This window comes from Taudactylus pleione, unplaced genomic scaffold, assembly GCF_031769625.1.
Source record: "Taudactylus pleione unplaced genomic scaffold, aTauple2 ptg000117l, whole genome shotgun sequence".
Lineage (NCBI taxonomy): Eukaryota > Metazoa > Chordata > Amphibia > Anura > Myobatrachidae > Taudactylus > Taudactylus pleione.
In genome coordinates, this window is record NW_028284519.1 from 1,189,338 (window position 1) to 1,215,441 (window position 26,104).

Consider the following 26,104-nt stretch of genomic DNA (forward strand, 5'->3'; position numbering starts at 1 on the left):
GCCTACCGGACACAAATCCTAGCTGATGTTCAGTTAAAGGGGAGGGTAGAATTTGTTGCAGGTGCATAGCCATGATTTTAGCAAGGAGCTTAAAGTTCATATTCAGCAGTGTGAGCCAAGCAAAAAAGGATCTTTTGTTTGGGCAAAAGGATCATATGGGAAGTATTGAAAAAAGGAAGAAAGTGCGGTGAATGTGTCTAAATAGATCTAAGCGAAGCGGAGAGAGGTCCTCCTGAATAATTTTTTAACTCACCGGAATACCCGTCCAGACCAGGAGCCTTATGAGCAGAGAGAGCCCTAATAGTACCTCGCAGTTCCTGATCAGTAATGTCAGAGTCTAAAATGTCACGTTGATCTTCAGTGAGTATAGGGAAGCGGGTTTCGTCTAACAAAAGTCTCTGCTGTTCAACATCAATTGATTGAGGAGCGTATAGAGGGCCTGATTCAGAGCCGGACGCTATTTGCGCTTGCTCGTTCAGAAAAAGGGGCCGGCTATTTAATTTGAGCGCTCGCTCTTTGCGGTCTGTTGACACCTCTGTCTGAGTGAGCGAACGAAACATGCGCTCGCTATTTTGTAAAGACGCCCCCTGGCCGCCCGCATCCTACGTCATCTCCGCTATTTATTAGATTAATCGAGTACATCGAAAGGCGTCTGAACTGCTCGCAGTGCTTGTGGTTGGATTTACCTACTGAAATCATGCGAACAGTTCAGGCTAAGAGACAACCAAGTGACGTGGCCGATGACGCTGCTTTGTTAATTATGCACACCCTTAAAACGCCCGTTTTGACCGTTTGGCACGCCTGCGTTCGGATCTCCACTCCCCGTTTTCAAGCACCTTCCCCTGTTACCACCCACAAACGCCTCATCCTGTCACTCAAATTAGCAGGCACTCCCTATTTTGCGAACACACGATTTCCGACCGCACTGACTGGTTGGCGCATGCGCATTACGACCCATACGCATGCGCAGATGTGCGAACATCGCTCGGAGCGAACGAGCGGCCGCTCACAAGCAGCTCAGAATCAGGCCCAGAGTGCGAATCAGTGACTAGGGACCTAGTGGTAGGATGAATTACTGCTGTAATATGATTCCTGGCTGGATTTCCGCGATTTAGCTATAGTTGCCAGAAAATTGCTCCAGCGATAATATTTGTATTCGAGATCTCTAAGCTATGTTTCGCCTGAGAGAGAAGGAAATCCTCCAATAGCTGACGGGCTTGTTTATATAGACGCAACTGCTCAGACGAAGGCTCCAACCTATAGGCAGTAATAGTTTGGTTAACTGCTGCACGTAACGAGGCACAAGTTGCTGATGCGTTTACTCTTGGCCATATAACTAATAATATTGCCCCGTAACACTGCATTTGAAGTTTCCCACACAAGGCTAAGGTTATCCCAGTGATCCAACTTATCGACAAAGTCAGACCATTTTGACTTAAGAAAGGAGCGGAAACCAGCCAAATGCTTAGGAAAGCACCATATACTGTATTACCGCGGTAAGGATCTGAGGGAAAAGTGTCACGGTAAGAGGAGCATGGTCAGAGACACTGATATCGTGTAAACGGGTATTTATAAAGATGAGACATAAGGACATCAGACAATAAAAGATGGTCGATGCGAGACAAGGAACCATGCGCTGCTGAAAAACGTGTGTAGGAAAGTTTCCGTAGGATTTAATAAGCGCCAAGGATTTGTAAGATGTAGCGTAGTTAATAGAGATGGGAGTACCCACCGTGTGGATGAGTCCTGTCTAGGGGGTGGAAGGGCCTTATGAGTTTGGGGATCTTATACTGTATTGAAGTCCCCACCTATGATTAGAGAATAATTGTCCGTTTGTTGTAATCATTTAGTTAATTGGTTAAAGAAAGACGGAGAGTCCAAGTGTGGCACGTATACATTAACCAGTGTGAACCGAGAATGCAGAATTTCAACATTGATTATAATAAATCTACCAGGTCTGTTCAAGATCTGATTTAAAATAGTAAACTGTAGACACTGCTTGGACAGAATGATGACACCCCTAGACTTGGTGCAGTAAGGTGCTGCAATGCATGAATCTATCCAAGGGGCACGAAGTGTGGCCTCATCCCCAGTGCGCTAGTGAGTCTCCTGTAAAAACATTGTCAAGATGTAGTTTGCCTGTGCTTTATGGGCGAATTTAGACCCCCCAATGGTCCACGAGACAACCTTCAGCCTAATTGGACTACAAGAGCAGGATGGGTCCACTCCCGGTGTAGGCAAACTATCCCTTAATGACCTCTAAAGAGTTATCCAATAACGCCTTCCAGAAAATAAAACCCAATGAAAGGGGAAGGAGGAGAAACTAAAAATATGTGAACTCATGGGTCAGACAAACCGCAAAACATGGCCAGACAAACAAACAAAACAGTATGCAGTAAAAAGATGTACAGTTCTTCGCTCCACAAATCTCCAATTTTAAATTTCTCCCTCCAACAAAATAAAATGGACAGGTGTCGTCTGGGATAGGCAGCACAAATCCAAATGTACAACCAACATAACAGAAATAACATAATATAAGTACCCTAATGTGTAGGGGCATCAGACATATAATTACTTATATGTAACCCATTTATATTACTGGGATAAGGTGGACAATTTTATCCTGTTTTTCAGTGAAAGATCTAATGCTTACTAAACATCTCAGATATTCATGGATGCTCACAGTAGATATTCAAAGATCTTGTGTACTTCTTAACGTGTTTCTGATAAGGGTTTTTCCAAACCAGTTTTTTTCACATGTTGCAGAACATGGAAGATCTGCAGCAGGTGAGAAAAAAGAGGAATCATGCTACATTGTGACACTGATACCATGTTGCTGAAAGAATATGCTTTGCAGAATAAAGACTGCATTCTTGGACAGTACCTAAAAATAATTCTGCACTCTGCAACATTTGAAAGTGCCTTCCTGACATCAAATCCTAATTATGTTACGTGTGTGTGTGTGTGTGTGTGTGTGTGTGTGTGTGTGTATGTATGTATGTATGTATAGGTTATCCTTTTATTTATATGGTGCACCAAAAGGTCCACAAACCTTTACAAACTACATAAACAATAATAGCACAAACCTAAATAGAAAAAAGTGCAAAAGAATTACTGTACAAACCTTGTAGAACATAGGATGCAAACTATACATATGCAGTTGTAAAACCCACAAAAGCAGCGCTGGCTGAACCCTAATATTTGATGCAGCTGTTGGCAATGGGAAAGAGATGATCGTATAAGTGAGCAAAAGTAAATCACATGAGGGAAGAGGACCCTGTTCATGAGAGGTTACAATCTATAGGGGAGAGGCAGACAGGGGTGAGGCAGAGGGAAGAGACGATGAGCGAGCAGCATAGAGCGGTTGGTTAGGATGAAAGCTGGAAGGCATTAATAAGTCTATTTTAAGATTCCGTTTGAAGAGGGAAGTGGATAGTCTAATAGGGAGAGAGTTCCAGTGGTGGAGAGCAGCATGAATGAAGTGGATGGGCAGTAGCGTGGAGAGAGATGAGGTTGGAGATGTAGGAAGGTGGCATTTATAAGTCAGTGTGTGGAGTTTAAATTGGATCTGGAAGGGGAGACAGTGTAGGGTCTGGTGAAGGGCGAAGGAAGATACAATTTGGAGAGGAAGATGGGCTGAGCAGTTGCATTAAAGCCAGATTGGAGTGCTGAGAGGCGGATGCTAGGGAGGCCAAATAAGAGAAGGTTATACCAGTGAGTGGATGAGGGTCTTTGTTGCCTCCAGGGTGAAAGAGGATCTGATCCTGGACATATTTCAAAGGTGAATGTGAGAAGACTGGAAGAAGGTCTGAATTTATGGTTGGAAGGAGAGGGCAGAATCCAGAATAACTCCAAGACCGTTTATTTTTTGGATTGATGATTTGGTGAAGTTGTCAATTTATAGAGAAATAAAATGAGGTGGAGGGATTTGGTAGGATGGGAAGATGATCAGCTCAGTCTAAGTCATGTTTAGCTTAAGAAATCGTTGGGACATCCAGGAGGAAATAGCAGACAGTTTGCTAGAGACATGAGGGAGGGGGAGAGGTAAGTGTAATAGTGTTAAATCTGAGCATCCTCAGAATAGAGATGACACTGGAGGCCAAAAGAGTTGATGAGCATCACCTAGATAGCAAGTATATAGTGAGAGCAGGAGGGCACGAACAAAAAATCTTTGGGTGACACCAACTGGTTGCAGTAAGGGGGGGGGGGGGGGGGGAGAGTGGTCAGAGAAGTAGGTCAGCCAGACAAAGGGTATTGTCACATAGACCATGGGAGTAAAGGATTTGCTGGAAGAGAGGGTGGTCCTCGGTGTAAAGCAGTTGAAAGGACAAGGAGAGAATAAAAGTAATTGCCCTTCAATTTGGCAGCAGAAGGTAATTACCGACTTTAGTGAGGGCAGTTTCTATAGAGTGGAGAGGACAAAGTCAGACTGAAGTGGATCTAGCATGGAGTATGCAGAAAGAAAGGTGTATGTAGACAATCCAATCAAGGAGAAGCAAAGGGGAGAGTGATGGGGCAGTAATTAGAGAGAACATAAAGGTCAAGTGTGGATTTATTGAGCATGGAATAGAGGCAAGAGCAAGTTTGAATGCAGATGGGACAGCATCTGATGAAAAAGATATTGAAGATTTTGGCAAGATAGGAACAGGCTGTGGGAGAGAGTGGAGAAGGCAGGAGTAGTATAGTATAGAGGGGGAGGTAGATCCGGTAGATGACCAGTTAAGGGCCATGACTTCATTTCAAGGCACTGTGGAAAAGGTAGTCAAAGTTGGCAGGAAAGGGGTGGGGGTGGAGAGAGAGGGGCTAAAGGATAGGCGGCTGGATGGGAAGGGAGCTGGCAGCCTGGTTTTGGGGTAATGTCCTCAAAGATGGATTCAAATCATGTTTTGCAAAAAAAAATAAAAATTCTATTTGTACAAATAGTCTTCTGAAAAATCAAGGTAATTTGTGTGGGTACTGCTTTAAAAAAAAACACTCAATGATATTGAAATGTGATGAACACCAACATCGTAAAATGGCATCGGCACAGTGCTGAAAAAGCCCTCAGTGGCGAAAGTGTTAATGGAAGTATGTACATGTATCTTTATGTTAGCATATTGACACACCCAAACACACTGGTACAACCAGCTCTTAAAGTAGGGGTGGGAAGTAAGCGGCCCCCCCGCTGTTGTAGAACTACACATCCTAGCATGCCCTGCCACGGTTTTGCTACTTGGCCATGCTAAAACTGTTGCAAAGAATGCTGGTATATGTAGTTCAACAACCACTGGAGGGCCACTTATTGCCCACCCCTGTCTTTAAATGCTTCCCAAGAACAGTGTCATTACTAGTATTATTATCCTTTATTTATATGGTGCCACAAGGGTTCCACGGCACCTTACACAGTACATAAACAAATAAGCACACAAGAAAACAGATATTAACAGTACAAACAATGCAGGACAGATACATGATGTATACATTGCTGCATAACACTTAGATAAGCAGCTTGGTGTCTGTAACCAAGGGTTGGGTGCTGTTGTAAATTAGAGTATAAAGTGAAGGAGAGCACATGAGGGAAGAGGGCCCTACTCGTGAGAGCTTACATTCAAAAGGGGAGGGGGCAGACAAACATGGGTGACACAGATGGGCTGGATACATGGGTCACAGTAGTCTAACATCTATGGAAAGTATCATGAGAGACATCTATAAAACTCTTCCCTGTGCTTGCCACAAGTTATATTCTCTACAAAACTGCATTTCCATATAGATGCTAGAACATTAAAGTGGATTGCTCATATTGTAACATAATACATTTGTAAATTAATACTGGAAACAAGTGCTGTGGATTAGTTTGTGATACAAGATAGTGGTAAACTTTTCCAAGTTTTTCAGGTCTGTAATGACTGTAAATTTAGGTTACATATTAGCTAGTAGTAACTAGAGATGAGCGGATCCGGTTCTCCGAGAACCGGATCCACCCGATCTTCGTGATACGAGGTGAGATCTGAGTCTGGCTCAGGGTTTCCTGCGTGATTCTGATCTGAAAATGAGGCAAAACGTCATCCTCTCACTGTCGGATTCTCGCAGGTTTTGGAATGTATAAAAGGTCCCAGTGATGGGCGCCATTTTCACTCCAGCTGTGGAGAGTGTAGAGAGCTAAACGAGCTCTGTCCTAGTGTGCATTCAGTGTTGTGTGGTGTTGTCAGTGACTTGTCATTTTTTTGTTGAAAAGGTGCAGTGTTGTCAGGCTGGGGCTGCAGTACATAAAGTGGGGGGTGCTGCTGTGTCGCTCACTGTTCTGTCAATCAAGGGGTAGGGGCTGCAGTACATAAAGGGGTGCTGTGTCATCCAGGGGTGCTCTTCCCCAGTGTAAAAAAAATATTTTTTTTTGTGTGTGCTAGTTAGTAACTAGTTACGCTATTATTGTTCGGTGACACTGTCGGCCAGACTGCAGTTTATCATCCACGTATTTGTGACTCTGGAGGTGGTCCGTCCACACTCCGCTGCTCTGCAGGTGTGCTTTGTTGTCCAGAAAGGGGTGCTGTGGTGTTCATCAAGGGGTGCTTTTCCCCAGTATAAAAAAATAAGTGAAATAAGATTCATTCCTCAAAAAATAAAAAAATAAAACATTTTTTATTTTTGTGTGTGTTAGCAACTTAGCTGCACTGTTGACTGCCGGCAGTTTGTCATCCCTTATTGTCACACTATAAGTCGTAGCACAGTGTGTGATTAGTCTATACACCAGCTACAAGACCACAACAAAATGCTAAATAACATGAGTAATATATAAAACATAATAACCACACTATACGTGCCAGCGCAGTGTATTCTTATTCATAAAAAATCTTGACACTGTAGGACATTGATACTGCAGTGTAATTTCTACTTCAGGGTCCATAGGGGTCCACAGGGTGACCTTGGGGTATAGCTGGATCCTGGATCCTCGGGCACCACGGAGTTAAAGCTTTTAGCTGCTCCCAGGATGCACTTGGGTCCAACCTCCCCTATACCCCGCCCCCGAGCCACAGGCACCTCAGTTTTAGATGGTGCCCGGCCGGAGTCGGGTCACCCTGCGGGGGGGGCTGCAGGAGCAGCCCCCTAAAGCTTTTTATTTAACTAGGTTACATTTATTTTTACACTAGTTTTGTTCTCTAGAGCAGCAGCGCTGGGCTGTCTGTACAGACGCCCACGCTGCCGCTCCTTCTCCCTGCTGGCGCCGCGACGCCAGCACTGAACTGGGGATCGCGGCGGGGGAAGCCAGGGTCTGTACTAGCCGGACTCTGGTTTCCCCCGGGACTGCTGCCGGAAGACGCCGGGGAGATCAGGTAAGCCGCGCACCGCTGATTAGCGGCGGTGCGCGGGTTCCTTTTAAATGCAGTCCCATGCCCCCGGTCTAGGGGACAGACCGGGGGCGCTAGCGGTGGCGGCGGGCCCCCCCTCCAGCGGAGGCATACCCCGCCAGACCACTAGACCACCAGGGTTAATATCGCGGCAAGCGGGATGCCGGCAATCCGGGGGTTAATATGCTAGCCAGGGGAGGAAGCCTTCCCTGTCAGCGGCTCCTCCCCTCAGCTCAGCGCGCCTTTCAGCTCGGAGTCTGGCGTCGCTGAGCTGCAGCTACTCTGGCCACTCCTCCTCTGAGGTCTCCAGCGGCCATTTTCTTACTGGCAGCGTGGATACTCTCAGGGAGCACGCGGACCGGTCCCCCTGTGTACCTCTCCCCCGACAAGGACAGTGTACACAGCGCTATAGCCCTCCCAGACACTGAATCTGGGAGGTTGATTGTAGTGGAAAGGTGCAGTGAGTATATCTTCCTGCATGGTATGTGACTTTTGCTAGTGCTGCCTGTCTGTGTCTTTTTTCTACTTACTGTCAGCCTGTACCTATCCCTTTCCTTCTCCTACAAGCCCTACAGGTGTGCGGGGGAAGGGTGTTTCTACTGACCTCACCTATATAGATCACGTATTTGTGAGGTCCGTCACATACAGTTGTGTGCTACACGGTGCCATATTGTGGGCTGTTGTTCAGCACACTGGTGAGTGCGCACGTTTTCTTCCTAAGTCATGTCTGAGGAGATTGAGCACTCCGGGGCTCCGGTATTGTTCTCCTGCAGGCGCTGTTCTGCAGGAGTGGATAGGGAGGATTTGTCACAGGACGGCCTGTGCGGACGGTGCCAGGCGGTCCCTGGTACGTCTAAACCTCCCATTTCGCAGGAGCCACCATGGGCGATGTTTTCCCAGGTGCTGGTGTCCATCGCGGACCGTCTGTCGGTCCCGACTGCCGCCCCTACTAGGGCGTTGCCCCAGCCTGCCATCCCCCATTCCCCGGGTGTCCCACAATTATTGCAGACTCCCCCGGGGTCTCAGCCTGTTGGTCCCTATGCGGGGTTGCCAATGTATATTCAGTCCACCCCTGTGGCACAGCCGGCTGTGGTGCCGTTTCAGGCTCCTGTGACAGCTCCTCCACCCTGGGTGGATGCGCTTTCCCACACTGTCCAAGATTTGGCGGCAGCATCTTCGGCTTTTCAGTCGATGTTGCGCAGTGACGTGCCCTCCAGGGCGTCTAAACGCTCAGTCATGGCACAGGCTGCGCATCTTTCGGATTCTGAGGGGTTCTCGGATGATGGTGAGGTACAGGATGACTCAGCCTCAGATGCCTCAGTCCAGGAGGTAGACACTAAGTCTTCCATCAATGTGCGGGCTCTGGTTAAGGCGGTGCGGGCTATTCTTCTGATTGAGGATGAGGCACCCGCTCCCAAGTCAAGGTATCCTAGTTTTAAAAAGGCTAAGATTACTTCTACAGCGTTCCCCTTGTCTGATCAGTTGACTGATCACATGGCGGTGGCCTGGCAGACGCCCAGTAAGCGTTTCCTGCCACAGAAACGCTTGGCGTCCAATTATCCATTCCCGGAAGCGCATTGTAAGAAATGGGAAACTCCGCCTGCAGTCGATTCCCATGTAACACGCCTCATCAGGAGTGCTACTTTGCCATTGCCGTCTATATCCTCGCTGAAGGATCCTACGGACAGGAAGGTGGAGACTTGTCTAAAGTCTATTTATTCTCTCTCAGGGGCTGTAGCCCGGCCGTCCATGGCCATCTCCTGGGTGGCCAAGGCCATTGAGGGGTGGGCCAACGCCTTGGAGGACACGTTTACGGATGAATCTCCGGACGTCCAGAGGGCGTTGTTAGGACAGATGAGAGATGCCGCCTCCTACATTGGAGAAGCATCTTTGGATGCTAGCCTGTTGACCTCTAGGGTTTCGTCGGCAGCAGTGTCTGCTCGTAGATCCTTGTGGTTGCGGTCTTGGAGAGCAGACGCGGATTCAAAGAAAGGCTTGGAGGCCTTACCTTTTAATGGGGAATTACTATTTGGTCCGGACCTGGACAAAATAGTAGATACCCTGGCAAAATCCAAGTCAGCCTTCCTCCCTTCAGCTACTACACCTGCTAAGGTCCGGAGCTCGGCGTTTCGTTCCTTTCGGGTTCAGGGCAAGGCAAAGGGTCAGTCCTTCCCGAGGCAGTCCGCACCCAAGACCGCCTCAAAGCCAAAGAAGCAAGCCTGGAGTGCTAGGCGCCCTTCTTCCAAGCCAGAAGATAAGCCTTCTGCGTGATGGGACGGGCCTCCCTCTGGGGGACCCCAGAGTGGGAGGCCGACTTCTTCAATTCGCCCAGTGCTGGCACAATACCACCACGGATGCCTGGGTGTGAGAAGTGGTCTCCCAGGGGTACGCCCTGTCTTTTCGGCACAGGCCGCCTTGCCAGTTTTTTTGCACAAGTCCTTCTCAGGACAAAACCAAGGCCTTGCAGGTTCAGGAAGCCATAGAGGCCTTGCTGACGGCGGGGGTCATTATACCCGTACCACAGTCTCAACGTGGGATGGGGTATTACTCTACGCTGTTTCTGGTGCAGAAACCCAATGGCTTTCATCGCCCCATCCTCAATTTGAAGTCCCTGAACAGGTTTCTCAGGGTTCCCAAATTCAGGATGGAAACTTTGCGTTACATCATACTGGCGATGGAACCGGGGGATTATATGGTCTCCCTGGATATCCAGGACGCCTACCTCCATGTGCCTATAGCAACATCGCACCAACGGTTTCTGCGGTTTGCTATTCTCCACAACCACTACCAATTCAGGGCTCTACCCTTTGGTCTCTCCACGGCACCAAGGGTATTTACCAAGGTGATGGCGGTCATGGCGGCTCACCTTCGGAGCCAGGGGATACGGTTGCTACCGTATCTAGACGACCTCCTCTTGCTGGCAAGCTCCCCGGAGGTACTGATCCAGCATCTCCACCTGACGGTCGCTTGTCTACAGGCGCACGGCTGGTTGATCAACTGGAAGAAATCCTCCCTCATCCCATCACAACGGATGGTTCATTTGGGGGCCCTGCTGGACTCTCGTCAGCAACTGATTTTTCTGACTCCAGAGAAGGTCTCCTCCTTACAGCTGCGGATTCACAGTTGTCTGAGCAGTGGCAGAGTGTCGGTGCACTCAGCGATGAGAGTTTTGGGGTCCATGGTGTCGGCATTCGACATGGTGGAGTTTGCCCAGTTCCATTCCAGGCCCCTGCAGGGGCTGATTCTTTCAGAATGGAACGGATTGCCACACAGGATCCGCTCTCAGATGCTGGTGTTGTCCTCGGAGGTGCGTCTGTCCCTAGCCTGGTGGCTGCAGACAGCGCATCTCCTGGAGGGGCGCCCCTTTTGGATCCCGGAATGGGTTCTGCTCACGACAGATGCCAGTCTCCGGGGTTGGGGGGCGGTGACAGGCTCCTTGTCACTTCAGGGTCGTTGGTCGGCGGAGGAAGCGATTCTTCCCATCAACATCCTGGAACTGCGGGCAGTATACAGAGCCCTGCAGTCGTCCGGCACCGCTCTTCACGGAAGGGCCGTTCAGGTGCAGTCAGACAACGCCACCACGGTGGCGTACATCAATCACCAGGGAGGGACTCGCAGTCGAGCTGCGATGTCGGAGGTGTCCCGCGTCCTGGCTTGGGCGGAGCGCTATCTTCCAGCTCTCTCGGCGGTTTTCATCCCAGGAGTCCTCAATTGGGAGGCAGACTTCCTCAGCCGTTACGATGTGCATCCCGGGGAATGGTCGCTTCATCCAGAGGTATTCCAACTACTCGTGGACAAGTGGGGGCTGCCAGAACTGGACCTGATGGCGTCCCGTTACAATCACAAGCTGCCTGTGTACGGGTCAAGGACAAGGGACGCAGGCGCAAGTCTGATAGACGCGCTGTCGGTGAAATGGCTGTTTCAACTGGCTTACTTGTTCCCTCCGATATCTCTGCTGCCTCGGGTCCTGCGCAAGTTCAAACAGGACGGAGGCACACTGATCCTGGTGGCCCCAGCGTGGCCCACAAGGCCGTGGTACTCCGATCTGCGGAGCCTGTCCATCGACGCTCCGTACCTCCTACCTCAACGGCGGGATCTGTTGTCTCAGGGGCCCTGTCTTCACCCGGATCTGGGTCGACTATCTTTGACGGCGTGGCTCTTGATACAGCCGTCCTGAGGTCTCGGGGCTTTTCTAGCTCCGTTATTACCACCATGCTGAGGGCGCGCAAGCCTGCTTCCGCGAGGATCTATCACAGAGTGTGGCACACTTACTTTCAGTGGTGCGAGGCCAGAAACTATGATCCCCAGGTGTTCCGAGTTTCGCGTATTCTGGCTTTCCTTCAGTCCGGTTTGGACTTAGGATTACGTCTTTCTTCACTGAAGGTACACGTGTCTGGTCTGTCGGTGTGGTTCCAGCGCAGGATCGCTGCTATGCCGGACGTACACACCTTTTTCCAGGGTGTTTTGAGAATCCAGCCTCCCTTTGTGCCACCTGTGGCCCCGTGGGATTTGGCGGTGGTTCTTAGGGCCTTACAGGGTCCTCCTTTTGAGCCCTTGGAGTCAGTGGAGCTCAAGTGGCTAACTTTTAAAACTGTTTTCCTCTTGGCAATTGCTTCTGCCAGGAGGGTTTCAGATTTGGGGGCGCTTTCTTGTTGTCCCCCTTTTCTGATTTTTCATCAGGACAGAGCGGTGCTTCGCACTCGTCCTGATTTCCTGCCTAAGGTGGTTTCCAGGTTCCACATTAATCAGGAAATTGTTGTACCAGCCTTTCAGTCACCTGATCTTTCGGCTGGGGAGACTTCCTTAGACGTTGTCCGGGCACTCCAGGTTTATGTGGACCGGACTAGTTCTGTGAGGAAGTCGGATTCTTTGTTTATCCTCTTTGGTTTTCACAAGAGGGGTTGGCCTGCCAACAAACAGACTCTAGCACGTTGGCTTCGTTCTGTTATTATTGAGGCTTATATGCAGGAGGGTTTACCTGTTCCAGCCTCTGTTAAGGCTCATTCCACTCGGTCCGTGGGCCCTTCTTGGGCTGCTAGCCGTGGCGCCTCTGCTGTTCAGCTCTGTAAGGCGGCCACCTGGTCTTCCATTCAGACCTTTTTGAGGTTCTATGCGTTTGACACCTTTGCCTCTCAGGATGCATCCTTTGGGCGCCGGGTTCTCCTATCAGCACAGGAGCGTCCCCGCCCTTAGTTGGACTGCTTTGGGACATCCCCAAGGTCACCCTGTGGACCCCTATGGACCCTGAAGTAGAAAACAAGAGATATGGTAAGAACTTACCTTTGTTATCTCTGTTTCTACGAAGTCCATAGGGTCCACAGGGCACCCGCCCTGACGCACCTGGCTTCATATGGGCTCTGTGACTGGTCACCGGTTTTCCGTCTCCCATTTCTGTGAGTATGGTTCTTGTGTGTTCCAGTCTTCCTTCTCTCTGTTTCGTCTCCTCCTCCGGCCTGGGCTGCTTACCAACTGAGGTGCCTGTGGCTCGGGGGCGGGGTATAGGGGAGGTTGGACCCAAGTGTATCCTGGGAGCAGCTAAAAGCTTTAACTCCGTGGTGCCCGAGGATCCAGGATCCAGCTATACCCCAAGGTCACCCTGTGGACCCTATGGACTTCGTAGAAACAGAGATAACAAAGGTAAGTTCTTACCATATCTCTTGTTATTTAAAATTTGTACAAATTTTCGTGTGCTGTACGGAGAGCGATCAGTTGAGAGGAGAGCAGGAACCACATACTAGTGCTGGAGCTGATGCCAGTGCCATTAGTCATGACGATACAAGTTTATATACATCTACTAAAGCCGATGTCCAAGGGCATACAGGGCTTAAGGAGGGCATCTAAAATTAAGAACCATTCTTTTATAGTGGTAAAGAAAAACCATCAAAGGGAAAGTTAGCTGCAGAAAGACAAAACATTGGCAATATGCATTTCACCACACGAACTGGCAAGGAAAGGCTAAGGCCATGGCCTTTATTTATGACTGGTGGTTCTGCCTCTTATGATTATGTAAGCACAAGTGAACATGCTGATATAGAAATTGAGGATGCTTCTGTGGAATTGCACCAGGATGAGCAGGATATTTGTGTAGCTGGTGCTAATAAGAATGTTGTTGATGAGGATGATGTTTGTGTAAATCAGGCACCAGTGGAAGAAATAGTTGTTGCCCATGATAAAGAAGAGTCCATAGTCATGCCTGGGCACAAGACAAAAAAAAAATCCACTTCTTATGTGTGGAATTATTTCTACCCAAATCCAGACAACCATTGCCAAGCCATCTGTACCCTTTGTAAAGCCCAGAGTAAGTAGAGGTAGGAATCTGTTATGTCATCTGCAGCGCATCCATCCAAAAAGTTTTTTCAAATTTCAGAAACTTTTGCCCAGCGTCGGCTAGCTCCCTTCTCTCTGCTAGATCCAAGCACCTGCCATCTTCACCACCAACACCTTCATCTACAATATTAAACATGAAGCGATTGATTTGTTTGGGCCCCCACCAAACAAGCTACCAATTGGCGGCTGACATTGCTGGCGATGATCTCTATGTGCACAAGCTGGCTTTACAGAGGCAAGATGTTGTCGCCATCATACAATTCCTCACCCTTATCAGTGTATACATCATCTGCACACAATATTAATTCGACCCCGCTGGAATCCACCATTACAGGTGCCTCTGTAATTTTTGGATGTAATTGGCATAGAATTTGTAGTTCATTTTGATGGACATCATCTTTTCCATACTTTGAGGAAGTAGCCTCCTAAGCACATCGCTGACAAGGTTCCTGGCTGTGCTGAGAACTTTGAGTACACTGGAGGGTGGGCAGCTCAAATAAAGCAAAGCCAGTTTATGCAAGGGCCTCCAAATTGCCCTTTTTTTTTCTTGCCAGTAGTCAAACAAACTGTCTGACATGCCTATTTGGACGCGGTCATTAAAAAATTGAAAATAGTCATCAACCATTCTATGAATGGTGACCGTATCAGATGGAGTCATGGTAGAGGTCTCAATTGTAGGCCATTCCTTTAGACCCGACCAGATGTCAAAACTTTGTTGTGTTGACTCATCTGCATCACCAGCGGGCCTTTTGGGAAAGTTTAGTTTTTCTCGGCAGATGTACTTGCTGGAGAAACTGTAGGAGAAGCCATCGCTTCATCACGTGCCACTTGAGCTGACAATTTGCTTACCAACAACTTCAGATCTGTGTCCATTGGGAAGAATGACACAATGTATGATTTATACCTGTTAGTCTCCACATATACCTTTTTAAAGGTAGTCGTCTTACGAAGGTCGATGGTACAGTAGGAATAACTGTGTATGTAAAAGATTGGGACAGTAGTATTCCTACTCCACCTCCTTTACTATTACCAGGCCTGGAGGTGTGTGTGAAGTGTAGACCACCATGTGTGAGTGCGGCAGGGGAGGAAGTGTCTGATTGTGTGAGCCATGTTTCTGTTAATGCCAGAAGATTGAGGTTATTTGAAATAAAGAGGTCATGGATGGATGTTAATTTGTCGCAGACAGAGCGTGCATTCTATAAGGCACATTTCAGTGTTTTGATGGGTGATGGGAGGCATGTGATGTCTGAGGTTTGCTGGATTTATATTCCGTTGTGGGTAGGGCCTGGATTTGGTGATATGTCACCAGCTAATAGAAGTAGAAGGATAGAGAGATAAATATAGGTCTGGGTTTTGTATGAAAGTTTTTTTTATGGCGACAGGTTGTGGATGTTATGGTCAATTTAGAAAGATAAGTAAATAGCTCATGTGTGTTCACAAGAGGGGAGCAGATTATTGAGACTGCAATGTGTACAGAGGGGTGAGCTGCAGGGAGAGTAAAGGATGCAATAGCCTTAGAGAACATGCCATGCAGTGAAATAAGAATGAATAATATTTGGTTCATGATGATTTAGAATGAAAAGAGAAAATCCTTAGAATACAAATACTTATAGTTTGCATTTAGAAATTACGTGCTTTTTGATGTTGTTCAATGTTTGTTCAACTTTTTTAACTGTTCATTTTGATACTTTATGCATAGGATTCTTCATGCATGGGATGCCCAGCTCAATCGAGCCCAGCTCTCTAGATCTGACTAGTAAGATATACTGTGGCTGATTAACATAGGCTACATCTGAGACATGTCCAGCTGACCTAAGGTGTTAAATTGCCTTGTGTTTGACTATGTAAACAACAGCCCAGTATGCAATCATAAACTATGCTTCACTAACAACAACATCACAAAAATAGGAAATTACTATTGCAACAATTTAAGATATCACATACATTTAAATACGTTGAATGAATAAAGTTCAAATGGGCCGAAGATGCGGCTGGTGAGCCGGTAGTATGGCCAATGGGCTGATGGTGTGGCCGATGGAGCGGCCAACGGGCTTAAGATGCGGCTGGAGAGCCGGGAGTATGGCCAATGGGCCGATGATGTGGCTGGTGAGCCTGTAGTATGGCCGATAGTGTGGCCAATGGGCCGAAGAGGCGGTTGGTGAGCCGGTAGTCTGGCCAATGGGCTGATGGAGCGGACAACGGGCCGAAGATGCTTCTGGTAGTATGGCCAGTGGGCCGATAGTGCGGCTAATGCGCCAGTGTTGGTAGCCAATAGGGCTGATGGTGTGACCAGTGGGCCTAAGTAGCGGCTGATGAGCCGATGGCGGTGGCCAGTGGGCCAATGGTATGGTTATTAGCCGAAGATGCGACTATGAAGCCGGTGATGGCGGCCAATGGGCCCGGAGATGCGGCTTGTGAGCCGAAGGTGGGACCAACGGAGCTTGTACATGTGCTGTTATCATGCAGTACATTAATTGTAATTATATGACCCAGATTGGGTGCTACTATTTTGTAGCAATAATTATTTTGGGGTGAGCATTTGGGCGTGGGGCCCCCGGAGTGGCTCTGGCTGGGCCTTTTTCAGGGCATCACCACTTCATTCACATAGATATTTTTCATCACCTTTCCATTTGTTTGCTTATTATTTATGTAATTTTAACTCTTTATTATATTAACATTTATTGATTATCTTGACACATCTATACTTTACACTTCACTATCACCTTTCTTCCATTTTTCCTGTGATGCCCTGGGAGTGGTCCTTGGCTGGATTCTTTTGGGCTGTTCTGCGCCTCAGACGTGAACCCCTTAATGTTAGGGAAGCCGGTATAGAGGAGCCTTGACGCTGGCCCGGCGCTTAATCGTATATTTGCAATTGTATGCAACCAATACCTCTGAATTACTATTATCATGTAGGATTCACGTATTTTTTGCTAATATTGCTTCAATGTGCTGGCGGGAATCTTCTTTTTTTTCTGTGATGATGGAATCAGCAAGTTGGATAGTAGCAGGCACTAAAATGGAACTTTTGGAGGAAATGGACGCTAAGTGCTGCTCCTCCCGAACACATAGGCCTTGTTTTTTGCTGGTTTGAGTGGACAACAGTTGACAGAATGACCTTTGTCACCGCAGTACATACAAAGGCCCAAAGATCACCTTCTGCGTCTCTCCTCTGGCGACAGGCAAGAGGCCCCGATCTTCGTGGGTTCTTCTATGTCAAAGCAGGGCAATTCAGGTCACTGGTGAACGATTCTCTTCAAAACGTATAGAGCAGGGGTTCCCAACCACGGTCCTCAAGGCACACTAACAGTCCAGGTTTTAGGAATAGCCATACTTGAGCACAAGTGACTTAATTAGTACCTCAGTTATTTTGATTTAACCATCTGTACACAATCGTGGATATCACTAAAACCAGGACTGTTAGTGTGCCTTGAGGACCTGGTATAGATAGTTCCTGCACCTTCTGGGTAAGAACTTGGATCTGTGCAGCCAGCACCTAGGCAGGATTCTGTCCCTGCTCCATAATAACGGATGGATAAGGCTGATGACAACCCCAAAGTTCTTTCTACAGTATAATTTGGCCGACTATAATGTTACGGTCTCCAGATATACCTTAAAGGTAGTCGTCCAGATTGGCAAGGAGTAGATGTCAGAACTGGGGTCTCACGAAGGTGGTTCTTTTTGGAACCGATGATGCGGCAAATGCCGATGGTGCGACCAATGGGCCGAAGATGCGGCTGGTGAGTCGGTAGTATGGCCAATGGGCCGATGGAGCGGCCAACATGTCAAAGATGCGACTGGTGAGCCGGTAGTATGGCCGATGGGCCGTTGATGCGGCTGGTGAGCCGGTAGTATGGCCAGTGGGCCGATGGAGCGGCCAATGGGCCAAAGAGGCAGCTGGGTGAGCTGGTAGTATGGCCAATGGGCCGATGGAGCAGCCAACGGGCCGAAGATGCGGCTGGTGAGCCGGGCGTATGGCCAGTGGTGCGGCTAATGTGCCAGTGTTGGTAGCCAATGGGCCAATGTTGTGATCAGTGGGCCTAAGTAGCGGCTGATGAGCCGATGGCGGTGGCCGATGGTATGGTTATTAGCCGAAGATGCGACTATGAAGCCGGTGATTGCGGCCAATGGGCCGGAGATGCGGCTGGTGAGCCAAAGGTGGGACCAAGGGACCGATGTTATTGCTATTTAGCCGAAGATGTGAAAAAAATGAAATTAAATGTACTACTAATCAAATCTTCCTTTGCCTGCCTTCAACCACATACATACTCCAACTCCCTCAGGGTCTTGAATAATAAAAACATTTGTTTCCTGATGTGCCATGTTGGAAGTTGAGCTGCACAGCTGCTGCAATCTTTGACATGTGGTTGCTGAATGCCAAAAATGTCCAGAAATGTTTATGGCCACAGACAGCATCTCCTGAATGCCCCTTTAATTTTAAAAAAATATTCCGAATCACCAGGTTGATTTTGTGGGCAAAACATGAGACATATTGTTAACCCATTCTTTTCCCTCCTCGCTCATAAATTTGCTTCGGAATCAAAAAATTAAATTAAATTTACTACCAATCAACCCTTCCTGTCCCTGCCTTCAAATACATACATACTCCATTTTCATCAGGCCTCTTGATTATTGAAAACATGTTTCCTTCTTTGCAATGTTGGAAGTTGAACTGCCACGTGTTTTCCACCCACTGCTGCCGCTTAGCTTAGTCAACCAGCTAGCTTGGTGCAGATTGGGCCTATACCGGATGAAAACAATATTGTGTGCTGTGAGGTGGTCAAAATTGACTGGAAATGAGTGGAAATTAATGTTATTGAGGTTAATAATACTGCAGGACCAGAAAAAAACCCAAATTATGTAATTTTAGCAGTTTTTATAAAAAAAAAAAAAAAAAAGGTCCAACACCAAAATATGCAAGGACGGTTTTGGCAAAAGCAATCCAGATCCAAAACACAAAGGAGATACAGATCGAAAACCAAAACACGGGGGTCGGTGCACATCCCTAGTAGTAACAGTGTCAGTCCCAGTTATGTTGTTAGAACGAATGGTGTCTCTTTGTGGAGAGATCAGCTGCTTATTTAAAGTAATCAGATCTTTGTCCCTTTTGGCCACATGTGCCCACTTATTAGTTGTGTGCCCTCTAGATTTTCATGTATGCATCTGAAAGATGCCTAATACATTTGATACATTTTTGTTCAGTATGAGCAGTAGTTTTGAACCCATACACCCTTGATTTGCGCATTTAGGGGCACCCACAGTCCTTTGTCCCAAAGGGTAAGGAAATTCAGCGCTCACTGTGTAAAACCCACTTTCAGAAACTGAACCTTTTTTTAAAAATGCAAATAGCAGTAGATAGCAGTTTCTTGTTTGGGCTTTCTCCCATAGTCCCCATTGTAATAAACAAAGGAATAAAAGATATACAACTGCAACACTAGTATAGCAAGATAAACACATATATTAAGGAATGTATCACTAGGGCAGCACAGATGGTGTAATGGTTAGCATTACTGCCTCACAGCACTGAGGTCATGGGTTTGTTTCCCACCACGGCCCTACCTGTGCAGAGTTTGTATATTGTCCCTGTGATTGCGTGGGTTTCCTCCTGGTGCTCCGGTTTCCTCCCACACTCCCAAAAATATACTGGCAATTGGCTCCCAACACAAATTAACCCTAGTGTGTATGTGTGTGCGCATGTGGTAGGGAATAAAGATTGTAAGCTCCACTGAGGCAGGGACTGATGTGAATGGCCAAATATTCTCTGTAAAGCGCTGCGGAGTATGTGTGCACTATATATATAACTGGTAAATAGTTATTAAATTCGTTTGTAAACGCGAGAGCTAATCATAAAGAATTTTCTGTCTTCTAAAACTCTTTCTATAGAATATATCTGCCATGTCCATAAATGAGTAGTTGGCATCCAGTGCTGGGTTAAGGCTTTCGGGGACTTTGGGCACCACTGGAGAATCTGGTACCCTTGGCCTCAGAGACAGTGGGCCGTTTTCAATTAGCGGCGAAAACGACAACAGGCGAAAAAAAAATGGAGAAAAGTTTTCTCCATCCCAGAACAGGAGAAAAAAAATGTAAGTTGTGTACTTTGTCGAAAAACGACAGTGGCAAGTTTTTGCCTGTTTTTTGGAAAAATTTCAAGTCTAAATAATGTACTCATCATGTCCGCATCAAAGCACACGCCATCTCAGTAGTAGCCAGCCCAACGGCCGTTTCGGTGGTCAATAACCACCTTCGTCAGGAGCACCTGTGGGATGGCGTGTGCTTTGATGTGGACATGATGAGTACATTATTTGTATTTGATTGAATCTTGCTCCTGTCAATTTGATGCTGAACGACTCCCTTTTTTTCACTTTATGTGATCATGTACCTTTTATGGACATTTCCTGGATAAAGGAACTTTTGCTATTTGAATAATTTGGATGTGCTGGCTCTTTTTCTATTTATGTGCCAGGCACTTCTGCTAGTGGATCTGGAGGTATGTGCTGCCTGTCCAATGTGAAGAGAATAAATAAATATATATATATATATATATATATATATATATTATATTGCCACATGTGAAGACTTTATATTTGGAGGACATGTAAAAAAGCATGATATTGCTGCAAAATGTTTTGGTTTTTTTTCACTCATGAGCTTATATTTCCTCTTAAATGCAATAATACAAAATAACTGCGCTCACCCCTCAGATGTTCTGGGTGATAGTCAGTCCTAAGAATACGATGTTAATCTGTATGATCTAATTATGATAACCTGCTACTCATCTCACAAGACTGAATTCCAATGAGTAATAAATCAATTTAATATATTGATAGAGTAAAAAACATTTAAATGCGAATAGCTCATGTACAAGATGCCTGGATGGTAACACAATTGCAAATAATATTGATAGCAGATGGATCGAATGCCTAGCAATTGGTAAATGGGTACTAGCGGTCTAGCAATATACATACATTAATATTCGTGCAGAGGTACATTAGTAGCGTCGCAGGTAACAAGAGAAAAGTCAAATGTCTTTTGAACTCAGTCTGCAGTGTCAGTGCCAAGTGGCAGTAGGATTTAGGTGGGTGGTGGCGGCCCGCTCCACACTTATGATCCCCTAGTTGTTAATCAAGTGAAAGACAAGCAGCATATTGATACTGCTTATCTGTACCTTATGCTTGGAACCAATCACGTGTGGCGTGGTGGATACAGCTGGTGCTTGGAGTGATTGAGTCCAGACTGACTTTGCAGGGGATGCAGCAACTGGCGCACTTTTTTAAAGGTTATCCGCTGGGCGTCTACCTTTGCTTGGGGTCTGTGGTTGGAGTGGTGCTGTCGCGGGTCTCCCTGGTAAGGGATCACTGCGGGGGTCCTTCTCCCTCCTCTTCTACGAGAGCATGGCTGTTACACTCGACTCCGTGGAATTCACAGCTGACTGCCCTTTACTTCCGGGTGTTACAGGATAGTCTGGTCACGTGACTCGGCTGAGAGAATGAATGCTAGGTACTCAGTGTGTTTTGTTAGGGTCTGGATAGCATGCAATAATACCCAACGCGTTTCAACCTCGCGGTCTTCCTCTGGGGTTTGTGCTCAAACTGAGCGCTAACTTTTTTTTTTTCACTGGTGACATTGATTTAATTTAAATTTATCTCTGATGACAGTAGAAGAACTTTTCAGTATAACAAGAATTTAAATTTGACATCTATATGGTCTTAGAAGTCTTGGACTAGAAAACATTTTAGTGCTACAGGCTGCTAGCTAATTTATATTTGAAGAGCGTATGGGCTGAACATTATCTTGTCTACATCAAAACCCTGGTGGTGGTGGTCTGCAAATAAGAGCATAGTCTCTTCACTTGTGTTTTTTTTTAAGTACCTCCCTTTCCCCTCCTATTCTACTTGCAAGCGGTGAAGGAATGAATCCCTCCTATTATACATTTTTCTGTCAAATGTGGATTTTCACATTTACCATTATATTTTTTTATATTTCTTTTTAAAATGTCATGTCATGGTTTTGTTGCAGTATCTCAACAAATGGCAGAGTATCTACCTGACTCCTGACGCTAATAATTTTAACAATATAACCGGCATGTAAAGACCAGCAGCAAGTGAACAAGGTTTTAGTGCAAAACTTTCATAAATATAACATAAAGGTGGGGGGGGGGGGGAAATAACACTGCGCTCGGTTAATGCCTCTTTAATAGTCAGAATATATACACATATGAGACCAATTTAAGTAACAAGGTTAATACTTTCTGAAAATGTTTAGATAAAAAATACATAGGTACAACTGACTGGTACCAGACATCAATACATAGTAGCCATAAAAAATATAATGTTGCAATCTTAGCTAATAGAAGCAAATAATTCCTAAGCCAGAGATTTAGTTCATATATGAAAAAGTCACAATGTTAGCGTGTTCTCTATAAAACACGTATATTTTATTCAAATATTATAGATAATGTTCATAAATAGAAGGAAACCAGGCAGCAAGTTGTGCGTGTTACCTGTGCGGGTTTCTCAATTACCAACTTGTCCAGAGGCGATTACAGCAGCGGGGACCACCGGCTTTATTAAGCAGGTCTGTATATAGGACAAATGTACTATATACTGATCATTCACCTGCGCCGGGACTCCAGTACACGTAACTACTAGATACAGCATCCACGCACAACTTGCTGCCTTGTTTCCTTTTATTTATGAATTATTTGCTTCTAATAGCTACACTTTAATATTGCAACCTTGTTTTTTTTTATTGTTGCTATGTATTGATGTCTGGTACCAGTCAGCCATATCTATGAAAATAAATGTTTAGATAAAAAAATACATAAAGTATTAACCTTGTTACTTAAATTGGTCTCAGGTGCATATATTCTGACTCTGAAATAGGCTTTATCCGAATGCCTGGTTATTTCTCCCCCGCCCCCTCTTTTTGTTGCAGTATTAGCCTTTTTTTATAATCCATGTATTTGTGTAAAACATATATTTTATTTTTTTTTGTCATTAAAAAAGTATTAAATGCAAAGTGTTTTATTACTAAGACACCTTGTGTAGTTGCAATTTGTCCTTTTTGCTAGTTATTTTATATAAAAAAAAAAAACAATATTAGGAGTTTTAGATATGTTAAAACTGCACTTCCAGCTAAAGTAGTAAACTGTTTTTGTTCCAAAACCATATCGCAGCACTGGCTTTCAGCTGGTACTGTGAAACTTCGCACAGAGCCCAAGGAAGTAAGGCGGCACAGATTAGGGATCTGCTCAGAAGACTTGGCCTATAAAGCTTCTCTCACTCACTAGGCCAGAGGTTCCCAAACGTGGTCCTCAAGGCTCCCCAACAGCTCAGGTTTTAGATATCTCCATGGTTGAGCACAGGTGATTAAATCAAATTGACTGCAGTACTAATTAAGTCACCTGTGTTCAACCATGGATATCTCTAAAACATGAACTTTTGGGGAGCCTTGAGGACTGTGATTGGGAACCTCTGCCTTAGGTGGTAGTGCAGCTTTAATAACCAGTTCACAATGATCTGTGCCAAATGTTTCACTGAACGTGTTACAATTGTTGCTTATTCCATGCAAAGAAAATTTGAGGATTTGTTTTTAAAATCAAATTATTTTTTTAATGCATCTAATTTTTTATTGCAGGCGGATGATGACCCAGTTATTGGATTTCATCAGCTGTTTCTTCTAAAGAACGTTCAAGATGTCTGGGTCTGTACAAATGACATGTTCCGGCTTTCACTGCATAATTTTGGTTGAATTTTCCCGGCTGAAAAGAGGATAATACTATTCATCTGCCCTTCTGAATCATTTATTTCCCCTTTTTGTTTTGTGTCTACAAATGATTCTCCATATCTACAGAACATTACAAACGCCATACACTGTTTATATCAACTGAAAAAGCCATTACAACAGAGCAAGGAAGTAATCAGCCTAATGCCGTGTAGTCATGTAAGCGGCTTATAATTGTGTACTAGCGCAATGACTTGGGTGATAAATTTGTTTCTTTCGGAATTGTTTGCATTTAACACAGTGTCCAAACTTTTTTGCCTTTTGGATTGGATTGCTTTTTATGTAAACTTGTTTATCTAGTGATCCAAAGAAATTGGAAATAAAAGAAAAAAAAAAAGGCACCATCGACTTAACCTGCTGAGAGCTCATTGGTCTCCTTTTTTGTTTTCCTTATAACCTCCTCTTCAGGATGATGATCTTTTCTGTGTGTTCCTGCAATCATAAACTAGAAATCTAATTAAATCAAATACTGCAGTCCATATGCTCATTTCACTATTCTCACTATTTATCTAATAGCAACTACCACTGATAAACCAAAAACATAAATGAATGAGATGAATGACATGGTTTGGAAATTTTATGCTAGTCATTAATTGTAGATCATGTCATACTCTGGGTTGGGTATGATATGTTGACAGTGATATAGTTGACATGAGGATGTCGACATGGTCATAATGTTGACATTCATCGCGCAGACAGTGATGCAATGTCGACATGTTAGAATGTTGACATATTGTACCTGGTGGCCCAACGGTGACTTGCGTGCTCCTGACAGCTGCAGCATCTTCCGGGTCCCGGTGGTCAAGTGACTGTGTGACTTCCAGGTCAGACTTACAATCCTCTGGCGTTCTGGTGTATATTTCTCCCCTATCCATATCCCCAACCCTCCCCCTAGTACCTAACCCCCCCAGCAGTTTAAACAAATCCTCCCCCTACAACCTAACCCTAATGTCGACATTTCTCCTGTTGACATGAGAATGTCGACATTACTGACAACATTATGTCAACATTCTCATTGTTGACCTTTTGACTACATCCCCATAGCACTGGAGTGGGGTTGCACACTACCACTGGCTCTTGTTACTGCCGGGCACGGTGGGGAGGACCGTTCCTTCAGGCTCCGGCCACCATCCTGCTGAAACGACCAGTATAGTTTCCTTCCAGTGTTGTTCGGTTTCCTAGACAGCAGACCATCCCTACCTGCATTTTCATCTGCAGTGTTTCCAGCAAAGTACTGTTGCTTTCACGGTGAGAACCAACTACACTGGGCCCGCAACCTGAGTAAAGTACATATCCTCTTGTGAGGATTTCTGATTAAGTCTGGTGGGGGTCTTAGACTCCACTCCAGAGTATTTGGTTATGCCAATTCCACCTACACTGAAGTGTCAAAAGTCATGGGATAGATGCCTAGTATCGTGTAGGACCCCCTCAAGCCCAACAAAATGCAGCAACTCGACATGGCATAGATTCCACAAGTAGACAGTAGACTGCTGTTGAGAAGTTGACCCTTGCCTTCTGGATAGTTTCTTACAGGTCTCTGATATTTGCAGGTGCAGGATGTTGGGTGCCAATGGATCCCTCCACCACATCCCATAAATCCTCCATTGGGTTAATGTCGGACGTGGTGGCCACACAATTAGTCAGAACTCATTCTGGTTAACTTGGGACCAAAGACATGGTGCAATATCCTGCTTGAATATTTCATTGGTGTGGGGGAACATGAAGTCCATGAAGAGCTGCAAATAGCCATCATAAAATACAACATAGCGACGTCATGAGCCCAGGTGAGACCCTGTGTTGTAGTATTAACAAGGGCACTTTGGTGGGTCTTCTGCTCCTCATATCCCATGGAAGCTAAAGAACGCTGCACTGAACTGCTGTACATACGTCTGTTACATCCTGGATTGAATGTGGTTGTGATTTGCTTGTTGCTCGGTTGTTATCACAGACCATTCTGGCCAGACGCCGCTGGTCACGGTCATTAAACACCTGTGGTCGGCCACTGCGCTGTCCACGGTAGGTGGTAATGCCTTCCATTAGGTATTCAAGGTACACACTTGACACTGTAGATTAAGGAATGTCCGCATAATTTAGGAAATGGAATGACCGGTGTTAAAACTGATTCACAAGATGTTAGATTACAATTGATGCAGGTCTGGGCATTTCCAAGAGGTCACTCTATGATGACGCCAACTACGATTACTTCTGCATACTGCTATTCCATGACTTGTGGCACTTAAGTGTATTTATGTTTATCTGCTGTGTGTGTACTGTTGGTATGCAGTCGGGAAGCCGGCGGACCTGATCCCAACACCCGGATTCCCAGCAGCTTAATCCCGGCGAGGGTTAAATGACAGGCGTCTAAATCTAGATGCCTGTCATTTTACCGACACCGGGAGACCGGCGCTCGGCATCCCGATCGATTAACAGTCAACCGTTTAGAGGAGGTCGGAAGTTGCAGGCCTGGTTGGCAGAACAATAGAAAATATTACTTTGGTATGACAGCAGTCCTTTCATCAGACCTACTGTATAGGAGAGCCAATCCAAAACAACGACTACATCCCTTCCAACTATGCCAGTAGGGGGCAGGCTTTTGAAATTTGCCAAAAGATGGAGATGCTTTGTTCAGGACAGATGGATGCTAGAGGTGGTATTTAGGGGGTACCATATAG

The 26,104-nt window shown here is 45.9% G+C and overlaps 1 protein-coding gene across 3 annotated transcripts in view; it reads left to right on the top strand.

The window, feature by feature from the left end:
* Positions 1-23,785, top strand: part of NUTF2 (nuclear transport factor 2) — a 66,924-nt gene extending 43,139 nt beyond the window's left edge. For 2 of the 3 annotated variants that reach the window (XM_088471940.1, XM_088471941.1), the window contains exon 5: positions 23,286-23,785. In XM_088471940.1, coding sequence (XP_088328066.1) covers positions 23,286-23,399 — 114 coding nt within the window. In that variant the 3' untranslated portion in view covers positions 23,400-23,785. The remainder of the gene's footprint in view (positions 1-23,285) is intronic. The other variant, XM_088471942.1, reaches the window with a different exon arrangement.
* Positions 23,786-26,104: the final 2,319 nt, after the last annotated feature.